Raw genomic sequence first — 13,623 nt, forward strand, 5'->3', positions numbered from 1 at the left:
TGGACAGGACAAAAATACTAAGATGTCAAAATAGTGTCTTAATGCCAAAAATACTACACAGATTCAGCACTAGAACTGTTTTTTTGTATCGTTTTGTAGCAACTAACACAAATATCTACAGTTCTATCCAGCAATGTAACGACACAGATTTGTTTTACTGTTGTTTTACTGTTTGTATGTCAAAATGCTTTACTTTTCCTTTCCTTTCCTTTGCGAACATTTTCCCTCTGAAAAACTGAATTCCAACATTCACAATTGACACTGTCAATTCCTGGTTGTGATTTAAACCGTTGTTTTATCTTCTTTCCAGCCATTTAATTTCAGCCTTCCCCTGACTGAGTGGAACTTCACAGACATGGAGTCCAACCTGAAATCTGTGAGTTTTGGCAACTTGTGGTATTACAAGAGAGACGGTCCATCTCTGGCTGATTAGCATGCTAACTTTAGTGGCTATTTGGGCAACAGTGTATAGGCATTTCGGATATTACATTAAAACCATTATTTCCTTGTGAACGTTTACATCTACATACAAGGACTGATAATGGCTTCTAGTATACTCAAGTTAAATGTAAAAACAGTTTTTACATTTTTAAACAGTTGTGTGGTACGGTATCAAAACCATACGGTTTTATGGTTTGATAAGATCGACTCCTGATCATTCTGTAATTTCTTCACTGTTAGTAACTGTGGTAGGAGTTGTAATAGTAGCAATAGCACTACTTGTAATAGTAGCAATAGCACTGTGGTAGGAGTTGTAATAGTAGCAATAGCAATAGCAATAGCACAATAGCAACTGTGGTAGGAGTTGTAGCAGTAGCAATAACACAGTATTTTGCTGTTATATGTGCAAATATTCAGTCAGACTAATTAATAAGGATTAACAAGATTTAGAGTAATTACATGGTAAATGGGCAGCAGTGGCTTAGAAGGTAGGAGTCATTCAGCAACCGGAAGGCTGCCGGATCAATCCCGACTTCTCCTGACCCTGTTGAGGTGTCCTTGAACTGAACCCCAAATTGTTCCCGATGAGCAGGTTGGCACCTTGCATGGCAGCCTCCGTCATCAGTGTGTGAGTGTGTGACTGGGTGAATGTGAGGCATGAAATTGTAAAGTGTTTTGAGTGTTCGGAGGAGTGGAAAAGTGCTACATAAATGCAGTCTATTCACCATATGAGTAATTACCTTTACATACGTACACTTACAATTGCGTAATGGTATTTAAAACTCTTAACGCCAGTGTCTGCATTTAGTGATTGAGATATGATGAAGTAGCTGAGACCTGCCGCTCTTGTTGCAGTACATGTTTCAGGCGCAGGAGGAGGATGCCTACAGCAGTACTGGCTGTGAGGAACAGCAGTAAGGGAAAGACTCTTCTCCAGGCAAGAACCAGCATGGAGAAAAACTTGGTAAGAAAAATTCTCTCATAGTTTTTCCATCTTACCTTTTTATGGATAGATAGTTTGATCTTTCTTTGTGTCTTTCTTTCTATCTCTTTTCTCTTTTCTTTCTTTCTTTTCTTTCTTCTATTTCTTTCTTTCTTTCACCAAATAAGCAGGGTAAACGACTGTGGATTGTGGTTTGGCTTCATATCTCTAGGCCCAGCGCACTCATAAGCCTGACTTGATGGCTTTGTGTTGCACACTGCTGTGGATATAAGACCTCACATGTGAACACAACAGAACTGTTCAGATTGGATTTGACCCAGAGCCGTTCTTTACGACCAGAACACTTTGTCTATTCAGGACAACAGATCAAGAATGTGGACAGCACCTGAACAGCCTTATAATGGCACTGACTCAAGACCTTGGCTCAAGGAATGACCAGCGCCATCTTTATCATCATAAACAACACTATTATCATCATCATCATCATCATCTTCATGATCATCTATAATTGATTATTCTTTTTGTTTTGAGAAGACTTTCATACGTTGGCCTTGAGGATCCTTCACAGAGTATGACCCGTACAGGTGTGGCAATGAGCACCTTTCTCCCATCATTGGTAAGGTCTGCTCAGAGTCATGTCTTGAGACAAACACATCGTTTGCCATTACAGTGGGAGCTGTATGCTGATTAATGCATCATGTCATGGTGGCTCAAGTTTGCATGCAGTTTTAATATCTGTGTGAGTTTCAGCTTGTGAAAAATGGAATTTTCCTTCAAATAATTAGTTGTTATCAATCATTATAATTTACAGTATATTTTATTGACAAACACACAAACACACACACAAACTATATTTGTATTAGAGTATTTATTGAATGAAAAGTATAATGGCTTGACTTATCTTTGTATGTTTTATTATGAGAGAGATTATGGGATGACAAATGATTGAACTTTCATAGAGAAAAACGAGTCCTATGAAGAACAATCTATGCACTGCTTTATTTGCACATTGTTGTGTCACAACTTACCAAAGAACGATCTCTTGATGCACTCAGTGCTTTTGGGCACTTCGGTTGTCTATGGTGATATACTGCCACAATACTATGTATTGCCTTCATTGGTGATGGTGGGTGGCGAGATAGGTGTGTAGGAGCAACTTCATGACCAAACATTTTGTTTATCACCCATTCCTTTCAGGCTTATGTGTAAGGAGACAGGGCAACTTCAAGCATGATTGTGGCACAACAAAATGTTGGTTGGCCTACTAAATTCAAGTGGTCCAAGAAATTGGAAATTGAATATTTGTTTTTGGAGCCACACACTTACAATTCAATTACTGGTGTAGCGGGGGTTTGTACAGGTAATACTTAGTTATATCAGTTATATCACTAGACCTTGCCTCTACTTTTATGCTTCAAAGCAAATTTATGCAATTTCCTTGTGTTCAATGATACTCATTCTGAAGTAGAGTAAAATTGCTCTTCATTGCCATCTATCTGAACACTTTTGAACTACATTGTAATGACCGATAAATAATTTACTACATACGTATAATCCTGAGAACAATACATCCAATCATTAATTCAATTAAACATTTTTGGGAAAACTATTATATCCATGTAAACGGGGCCATTTTTGTGTTACAGCTTAAATACTCACATATCTATTTCAAACACGCTGAGATGCTACTGAGCTGCTAGAATCTGCCACTGTCTCTAGCAGATATAGCATGAGAACTATCCGAGATCTCACAAGAACTACTGTAACGTTACCTGAGATCTCTTGTTTTCGCAAACTCAAAGTGCAATACTGTTCAATTACAGATTTGTGAGGTATTGTATGGATGCAATACGACGGTGACCATTGGAATGTATGGCTAGAAACAAACTGTAAGATATGCGTGGTGAACAATTAGTAACAACATGTATGATGAACTATCAAAAGAAATTGCACTATACTGTTTTAGAATTAGAAGATTTTATTTATTATGTTGATCAATGCAGCTCTCCTTAAAAATGCAAAAGAGTGTGTTTCGATTTGTTTGAGAAGAGTGGTTTTTCTTTTATTCATATTAATTCTATACTTGTTTTTTATTTCTTTTAATTACTTGCACTGGAAATAAACGAATGTATAATGACACAAAGATGCTTATCAGAATTTGCTGAGAAGCAGTATGCATTCTTGTTTTGTTCTCTTTTTTCTTTGCTGAATCACCGATCACTGAAAAGGCTGTTGCATAGTCATTGATGCTACAACTTTGACTTGTGGTGGTTAATCGTTTTGTCGCCATGGAAGTCATTGTTTCTGGCTGAATGTCACTATAGCAACTGTGCATTTGAATGCCTTGATAAAGGAGTGACAATTTGTCAGTGAATGTCATACACATTCGAAACCATGGAATGCCAAAAATAATAAACAAATAAGTTTGTTGTACATGTGTCATTATTGAGATTATTGCTAAATTTACAGTAATGTGTTCAAATGACATGATCTGATACCATCATGTCAAGCCTATGACCCTACACAACAGAATGATAACATGCTAATAGTAGCCAAATTCTCAGTAAGGAATTGTGCCTAAAAAAATAGACATAACAAAATGAATGTTACGTAAACCCTACAAATCATAACATTATGAACGTTTTCTAACAATGGAAAACCTTGTACAACGTACAATTTTGGAAATAACAAATGACCTTATCTTTTTTTTTTTTGCACAGCAGGGGATTATGCATTACTTTGTGTGATAGACAAATTCAGTTTCTTTGGTTAGATTTAGAGAGATTGTACTTTTGCTTACCTCCAGTCAAACCATTATTGGACAACTGTGCACCTAGTAAGTAATGATTCCTAAATCCTACATTATTGTCAGCCAGTCCAGGAAAGCCAGTGTGCTTTATCTACTGGCTGCATTTTCCATTAACCACCAGAGTGCACTATTGCACAGGTGTGTCACTGACAGTTCATATTGTGTGAACATTTCACGTTATATACCACCTAGTACTGATACACTACCTATCTTGCTTGAGTTCAATCAAGTGCCCATGTGGACCTGGGTTACCTTTGGTTCTGTCCAATGGTCACTTCCCAGTAACCTGACTCTCGCCAGATGAATTTTGTTTCGCCTAGCTCCACTCACATCCATCTGGGACCGCTTCCGTTGAGAGTGATTTCGGCACCAGATTTTATGGTAGAGCCAATCAGGACGCAGGGCGGGAGTTTCATAGATGTGACGTAGCGTAGAAGCGACTGTCACTTTCCTATCTGAATAACGGCAAAAAGCTGCAAAATATCCTTTACAAATAAATAAATACAGCCTTACAGGAACACTGTTTGCTGCGCTAATTTAACCATTAAAGTGTATTGTGGGTCTTTTTCCCCGCTTGCTCCCTCGAGCAACAGGGTAGTCTGGGTTTATGTAATTCCTTACTGTTTAGTGACACCCAGTGGACTAATTGTAAGTGTCACAACAACTCTACCAAAATGGTTGTCCCTCCATCTGTTAGTACTGCAAGTGCAATGTTTTTTTATTCATGCATCAGTGGCGCTAAAACTGCTCTCCATCCACTTCAGAAAGTTGAAAGATTCTGTTGGGGGACCTGAGTCCTATTTCTTCTGCTCCCTCTGCTGGGTTCTGTTCAGGCACCTTATTTATCCAGCACTATTATATTCTATTTAATCTAATGCATTAAGACATGGCTTAAAATGCCAAATGTTGTGATGACAGGTTCTTTCGCAACAAATACAGATGCGTAGGAAGTGCACAACCTTAGTGTTGTGATAGTTTTTTGGTGTTTTATGCCCCCAACGTTAGGCATGGTTAGGCATGGGTTAAGCTTAGGGTTGGGGTTAGATTTAGGATTAGGTGGCTTTAAGTCGACGGTGGCACCGCTGCCTGAAAGACGACGTTGGGGGCATAAAACACCATCGAGTGTTGTGATAGGTAGCTCGTATTCAATGCAACATGTCTTGATTACATTACTTTTTCTATGAAAACTCACTCACTCACTTGGTAGACCCAGAAAATATCTCTCCCTGTCCCACAAGCAAATCCTGGACGAGTGCCAATTTATGCCACACCCCAAGACAGCTGTCATTGTCTAGAGATGTTGCATGGAGCTAACTGATTCATATCTCAAGCAAAAGGAAGTCGCCTAGGTCTTTTTCCATTCCCCTGATCTTTGTAAAAACATTTGGCACATCATTAAAAAGGAGGTTGGTCTGTACAAGCGTGCCAACTCATCTACAAAAGCAGAGGAGCAGAAAAAAAGAAAAACGAAGGAGCACAAAACAGACAGACATGCGATGCACATTTGGTACACATACACACACACACACACACACACACACACACACACAGACACACGCGGGCACGCGCACACACACATACACACACACACACACACACACACAGACACACACACACACACACACACACACACACACTCAGACACACACTATGACTAACACACTATCTATTTTCATAATTCAGTGAGCATGTCAATGATACGCATGTGCCATTTACACCCATAGAACTGTGCATGACAATAACATGATAAAGAAATGGTTTAAGTGGTGTCAGGAAAACACTGTTTGTAATTTATATTATCTGTGCTCATTGTTAGTACCAAATTCACTGTAAGACCACATTGTAGGTGGCTGACAAAACCAAGGATACACTGTATGGCTTTACCCAGGTCAGTCCCATCTCAATTTCTCTCTTCTTAGCCAAATACCGAGGAGTCTCTTTTTCTGCAGTGCAGTGCTCAAAGACATATTCGATTAGATAAGAAAAAATAACTGAGGCATTCTGTGCTGTAGCCTAAGAGGATCAATACAAGAGTTAAAACCTATATCATGGTTTGAATGGATATACAGATAGGTTTCCATGGTGCTGGATGGATTTATTTTTCTCTCTTTGGCCAAAGACCAAGGAAAGGATTTATGGTATTCGGTGTCTTTAATGAAACAGCAGGTTTCATTAAAGGTTGTATCAGCGATAGCGGGGATACGTCACTTTTGTTGATGTTTAAACAAAACAGAGAGCTAGCTCGCTACTTCCTCCCCCTCCCTCCCGTGCTGATCCCGTGCAATTGAAACTCTCCTAAACGTGCATCTTGTCTGTGATTTGCTGGAACAGTTTGTTATGTTTTTATGGGCTAGGTTTCCCCCCGGTTGTTTTTGTTGCCGTTTTTGGAGCCTGGGCTGTCCACAGAGATCACATTTTTTTACAGTGTATTCAGGACAGACAGCTAGCGGTTGGTTAGGTGATGTTTGCAGTAAGTGACATGAAATGTTTTAGCCTAAAAAACGTGTGGCATCGCTTAGAGCACCTTTAAGATCAAAAAATCTATTTGGTATTGTTTGGTATACGTTACCCAGCATTGCTTAGAGCACCTTTAAAGGTTAAGAGATTAATAAGGTTATAAGATTAATAACACTTGGTTAGATTTTATTTTTGCAGAGTAGGAATGAAAAGAGCTGTCAGTGTGACTTCCTAGTACGGCTTACCCCTAAACTATGATTGGTTAGGGAGAAGTGAATGAATGACGTGACAACTTGTACTACTAAGGACTCTCTCCTAGGCTATAACCAGAGACTTTCTAATGTGGAGACACAGCACTCAAAAAATACTCCATAGAAATGCATGGGGCTAGTTTGTCACGCCAATATGCCCGTTGTCTACACATATCCCACCCCTTCCTCAGCAAAACGTCGACATGTGAATACATTGAGCCAATCATGTGGTGTGATGTGAAGACATCGTGCCAATCATGTGTTGTGATCTCGCCGCTGGAGCAAGATTGGTGTCGTGAAGCCTTGCGCACGCGCATTTCTACCGAAATGGATGCCCGACGAGTGCCCAAAAAGCGTTGTCAAATGGCCGCCGAGTGGAGGGACTTGCCTAAAAGGACTTTGCTATAACTGGTTAGTGTGTTGTGAATGAATTACATGTGTAACGACCCCCTGTGCCCCCTTCAGGTCCTGGTCTATCAGTGCACGGTCAGGCCTTGGCCTAGTTAGGCTAATTACATTATTCGATGCACCTGTATTGGGTGGGGCTATAAAAGGGGTTCTGTATCTCTCTCGGTAGGCACTTTTTCTTCCTTTCTTGCAGGCACTTTGATAGTCCTCTACACTGGCACGTTAGTCTTTCTCTCCTCTTTATTTCTATTTTCCCCCATTTCCTTTCACTTATTCATCTTACATGCTGATACTACCATTTACATTCACGCATACATGCATTCTTCAACACTCATTTCCCTAGACACTATAATTTGTTAATGTTGCGATCAATATTAATAAATGGTTAAATTTAAAACTGTTGTTGTCTCTCTTTATGTTGCGGTCTGTTCACGAGCTGGCCGTAACACATGACAATGACTCTTCCCGGTAGAACTTAACGCTAAAGCTATAATTTCTTGCGGACCACAAAAGAGAACAGAGCGACTGAGTGGACGATTTGCCCACAACACAATCTTCACCTCTGGCCTGCTGTATCAAGAGGAGAAGGCCACTTGGTCAGGAGCAATAGCCTCAAAATCATGTCCCACATTCATTCAATATATCAAGAAACAGATTAGTATTATGGGATGGAAAGGTCAGCTCTGTCTAGGGGTAACAAGCGAAACCAAAAGCTTTCTCCCGCTGACCACCTAATGAAAAAGAACACCCCTTATCCTACACCCTAGCACCACGCCTAACAGTAGTATATCCACCCATTACCAACACCATTATACCAACATCTACGAGGGTCAATGCATTATCTCTGTATGTACTGCATCAAAGTGAAGATTTCCGGGTAACATAAGACTGTGGCATTTGGAAACTAAGTCGCTAAACAGAGCTGATGTTTAAAAACCTTATGGATAGAGATGGCCTTTTTGGTCTTTGACTGAATTTACCAAATTATTTATTTGCTTGAGAAACTTCTTTCAGACAAATAACAGTTCTGAAGGATGTTATCTATGCTTGATTTATTTGACAAGATTAATCTTTTTTTTCCATTTACTGCATTCAAATCTATGATTTTCAAAAATGTTAATGTTAATGCTATGCAGTTACCCGATACTACCTTAAAGCGATGGTTCGGAGTAATTTCACCTTTGCACCATGACCCCGAGCCAAACACCCTCCCAGAACCTGTTTTCCCTTGGTCGAACCCTGGTCGAGTAGCGCTGTCAGAAACGAATGAGTTTCTGCAGTCTGTAATGGTACCAACTTTTATCTCGTAAATTAACCCACTAATAATGCCCTGAATGGTACGAAACTTCTACAGTAGTACAACTATGTGCTTTACTCATAAAACGAGGCATTGAAAAGTTTGTAAATACACCAGGGGCCGTATTCACAAAGAATTTTAAGGCTAAAAGTAGCTCCTAAGTGGCGAATTTAGGAGCAACCTCATAAAAATAATGGGCATGTTTTAGGACTCCTAATTTTTTTCACTAAAAGTAATTCACGAAGCATTTTAGACCTAAAAGTAGCACCTAAGTCTGGGACAGCTTAAAAGAAGTCAAGAGGACTCCTAACTCACTAAGACCTATTCACAAACAGCTTTTTGCGGCATTTCACGTCGCAATGTTTTGAAATGCGTATGCGGCAACAGGAGCTTCCAATCGCCAGGGAACAATTTTGCATTGTAGGCATAAAAGGGATGCAATAATGCCACCAAAAACAACCAAAACGACTCATTGTCAACATGTAAATTAAATGTAACGTTTCATTGTGAATCAAATTAAAATGTTCTCCTCTTTGCAAACATAGGCATATGGTGACAGATTAATTTAATAATGTTGCAAAGATACTGCATCAATCCGTAGGCCTATGTTTCATTAGGCTACTAGGCTATTTGTTTTGCCTTACTCTTTATTCATTTAGGCTAGGCCTTTTTATTCAGTTATTCATCATCTTCCGTCCTTCGCACTACTTGTGTAGCGCACGCATTCTCAGACCTGTCACCTGTCACTCATCATCATAAGGGAGGTGTTTGGAATCATTCCCGCGTTACAATCATCAGCCAATCAAGGTGGCCACTTCAGTCAAGCTCGTGCATGAGTAATGACGTCATCCATAGCAACGAAGACTCACTCTTAGTTTAGTCATTTAGTTGTCATTTTTCCTTACTAAGAGTAGGTCTGAAAGGCTTTGTGAATAACTTTTAAGAGAAAACTCCTAGCTAAAATCTTTTAGTGCGATTTAGGAGTATTCCTAGTGGTAAGATAAAAGGCTTTGTGAATACGGCCCCAGGAGTTTAACACTTGCCTGATGGATGCTACCATCTGCTACTATACCGCTGCGTCGACGTTACTTCCGTGATTTGGGAAAAGCTCGTAAAAGTCCTGGCAGGAAGCATGCATAAGGATGTAGATCCAGGAATGCACTAATATTTTGTTCGTAGTACCAGTTTGCAACAATTATTAGTTAACACTAAGTTGTAAACACTTCGGGAAAAAAAATATTAAAAACTGGATAGGCCTATACCAAAAAACGATGTAATCGTTTCCTGCCAGGACTTTTACAGGCTTTTCCCAAATCACGGAAGTAACGTCGACGCAGCGGTATAGTAGTAGATAGTAGCATCCATCAGGCAAGTTTTATTTAAATAAACTCCTGGTGTACTTACAAACTTTTCAATGCCTCGTTTTATGAGTAAAGAACATAGTTGTACTACTGTAGAAGTTTCGTACCATTCAGGGCATTAATAGTAGGGTAATTTATGAGATAAAAGTTGGTACCATTACGACTGCAGAAACTCATTAGTTTCTGACAGCGCTACTCGACCAGGGTTCGACCAAGGGAAAACAGGTTCTGGGAGGGTCATGGTGCAAAGGACCCTAGGGTGAAATTACTCCGAACCATCGCTTTAATCCTCTACTAAATGCTTTTTGTTTCTCAGTGAGATACGGTGATGTGGTAGGCAGAACGACAAACCGAGACAAAACAAAGCGAAGCTGCTGGGAAATGGCGAGACCTTGAGAGAGACATTCACCTGACAAACACACAACAACAACAACAAAAACAACAACAACATAAAATTGTATTCTTTAAGTAGCTCCTGTCCAAGAAACAATTAAAGTAATCAGTTAGTGTCTGAAAGTTTCCAATGCCTTTCAACACACTTGGATTCAACAAGAGTCTTAATATGTTGTTCCAATTAGGGCTTGTGTGATGTTTAGTATATAATTGAGAATGTTCACAACAATAGCACATTTTGGTAAAGCTTCCTCTCAGCATTGTGTCTGGATTTCTGATTGCCACAGTTAGTCCTCCAGTCAAGCCAAGTGATGGATGGAGTAAGGAAAGTTCACAGACACACTAGGGATCGATTCCACAGCCATTTGTGTGACACACCGGTGGCCTTGGGTGTTTTATGAAACCACTAGGTGGTGCTACAGGTCTCTCCGCAGATGACAGCTTCATTCTAAACACCCTCTTGTCCACTGGCAGAGCACATTGACCGAGGTGTAAGTCTCAGATCAATATGTTTCATTATTTTGAGACAAGACGTGCAGAACAGGGGAATATGGTCTTTATTAAAGTTCATGGAGAAGATGTCCGCTGTCAAACAACACAGGAAGGAGTGCTCACGGCACAAAGGGATACGGCAGTGTGTCTACAGAACGACGGAGCTTCTTTCTTATTCTTTATGTGTTTTTTTTAGAATGCACCCACACCAACGATCTACACCAACTGTTGGATAGGGGAAGGAACATAGTACCCCCTACAGGCTGAGACTGACATAACCCCTCTAAGTGAGGCATTAATGATATCATCCCGCATTCCTTTCATGTTGTGCTCAACCCTTGCTGTCAATCAGATGTTTTCTTTCACAGTGATCTCTCTGTCTTTCTGACATTCTCACGCGCAAACACACACCCACACAGTCTGACTTTCCTGATTGTTATGAATCATATTTTCCTCACTGTTGGCAATCAGTTCATGGTTGCATATTCCCCCTATCTTTATCCTTCTCCCCTCCATGTTTTTGTCCTTTTAATGCTATCAAGATACACATTTTCAATCTTCATTGGTGGCTCCAAATTGCAAGAGGGAGCATCTTCTTGAATGATAGAATTTCTAAAATGGCCCACAATGTACAAATAAGACAACCCTCCCGCCCCAAACACATATCACCACCACCACCACCACCACCAAGCCACCAAGAAAAATGTATCAGTGCCTTCTTTGGCAGATGATTCATCGCCCCCGTGGCTCCGAGCCCTGTAATGTGGGAGATATTTTCCCCATTTCTGCTTGAGCAACACTGCGCTCTGTAGGAATACACTTGTCCTTGTTGACAAAAGAGAAAGACAAGAGAGAGAGAGAGAGAGAGATGTGTGTAACAGGTCGTCGTATCTAACAGACACAGAATAAACTTTACATTTACAGTACATTACATTTATTCATTTAGCGCAGCGGACACTTTCCTCCAAAGCGACTTGAGTAAATATAAGCATAAGTGCATGTTAAGTGTGCTGGGTTTTTAGATGTGTTAGGAGAGGAGGTACTCTCGGAAGAGTCGGGTCTTCTGGAGCTTCTTGAAGATAGATGATATGATGATAGAAGATGCCAGATGATGTTCCTTGGAGGAACGCAGCGGGTGAGGGGAAACATAAGCCTTCATGAGAGCACTTACGTAAGTGGGAACAGACCCTGCAGTCACTTTGTAGGCAGTAATTAGTGACTTGAATTTGATGTGGGCAGCTAAGGGTAGCCTGTGGACCTCAGTGAACAGCAGGGTAACATGTGCCCTTATTGGTTGCTTGAATGCCATCGCGTTCTGGACCATCTATAGCAGTTTCGTCGCACAAGCCAGGAGGCCCATCAGGAGGGTGTTACAGTCGAGTCGAGGCGAGAGATTTTCAATTTCAATTTCAATTTAATTGTACTTATAGAGCGCCAAAACATTACACATGTCTCATGGCGCTTTACAGAGTGTTAGACAATCAGAGAAAAGAAAAGAAAAGAAGGCCCATGGGTTACAGGGGCGAGGAAAAACTCCCTAGAATTGGAGATACATATAGAAAGAAACCTCTAGCAGATCCACGACTCAAGGGCCTGACCCATCTGCCTAGGGTCAGATACAGGACAGTGAGGTCTGTATACATGACAAATGCATACGTTAGTCAGGTGTAGAGAATAGAACATGGTGTTTAAAGCCACCCGAGGTGAATGTTACAAGAGGTGGGATGGTTACCATGAGATGACCATGGTCTATACCAAGAGCTGGGTGGTGCGTTGAGTTAAGTACAGCCTGATTTCCCTTATAATGAATAGTGCAAAGCGGCACGAGGGGGAAACGGAGTCTACAAGGTCAGAGAAGGTCAACTGGTCATTAATCATGACACCCAAGTTTCTCACAACCTTGGTGAGAGCAAGAGTTAAGGAACTCAGCTCAACACATCAGACTGAGGCCGGTATTTTTTCAACAGTACATTTATAAAATGCTGGAAAGCCTGTAGAGCTGCAGAAGAACATTTTGAAAAGGGTTATTATTCTCTGTGTGTCTCTGGGAGGGTACTCTCTCAAGGTTACAAACTAAGGATTTCAATCCAAGTTGGACTTCTTGAAAGCACTAATGTGCTACGGCTATTATAAGAGAGAGAGAGTGTCAGAGACACACACACAGAGAGAGAGAGAGAGAGAGAAAACAAAAGATTACCTCTGGAGAAGCGGATACATCCATCCATCTAATAACAAATTAATCACCTCAGTTTACCTGAGGATTATGGGTAAGGACGCGTATAAGTGTACTTCCTGTCCGGTAACAGGAAGCCTGCTGAGGCCCCCCCCCCCCCCCCATTGAGTTTCGCCGAAACCCGCAGGACCCCCCATACTGCCCGCACCCGTCGTCTTGTTTCCAACCCGTCCTATGTACTGCAAGCCGGGCGCATGGAGTGCAGAGGAATAAATATGAACGGCACATAAAAGGGCATATCATGAATAATAAAACAGCCATAAATTTGCTAATCCGGCCGGGTGATTTATGAATTTACTGTGTGTGATGGCCCAACCACACTGTAAATATTCATGTGACACGCGCTAAGCTCCCTTTAATTGTGATTAATGGTAATGCGCCTGTGCACGGGCTTCTCACTGCCAGCCGATATTATGGGCAGCTGGCTGAATGCAAATGTTATTCCGTGTAAGATTAGGAAGACAAATTAGGCTCTACCTTCACTCTCTTTCTCCCTCTCTCTCTCTCCATCTCTTTCCGTAATGTGGACCCCACAAGA

At 40.8% G+C, this 13,623-nt stretch overlaps 1 protein-coding gene across 1 annotated transcript in view; it reads left to right on the forward strand.

The window, feature by feature from the left end:
* The window catches only part of hsf4 (heat shock transcription factor 4), a 10,473-nt gene extending 9,114 nt beyond the window's left edge, over positions 1–1,359 (forward strand). The window contains exons 11-12 of the mRNA XM_076298675.1: positions 311–376; positions 1,297–1,359. Coding sequence (XP_076154790.1) covers positions 311–376; positions 1,297–1,359 — 129 coding nt within the window. The remainder of the gene's footprint in view (positions 1–310; positions 377–1,296) is intronic.
* Positions 1,360–13,623: the final 12,264 nt, after the last annotated feature.

Source organism: Alosa pseudoharengus, unplaced genomic scaffold, assembly GCF_046254945.1.
Source record: "Alosa pseudoharengus isolate Yale_2024_CS ecotype anadromous, Long Island Sound unplaced genomic scaffold, YU_APseudo_1.1 YU_APseudo_1.1_scf_10, whole genome shotgun sequence".
Lineage (NCBI taxonomy): Eukaryota > Metazoa > Chordata > Actinopteri > Clupeiformes > Clupeidae > Alosa > Alosa pseudoharengus.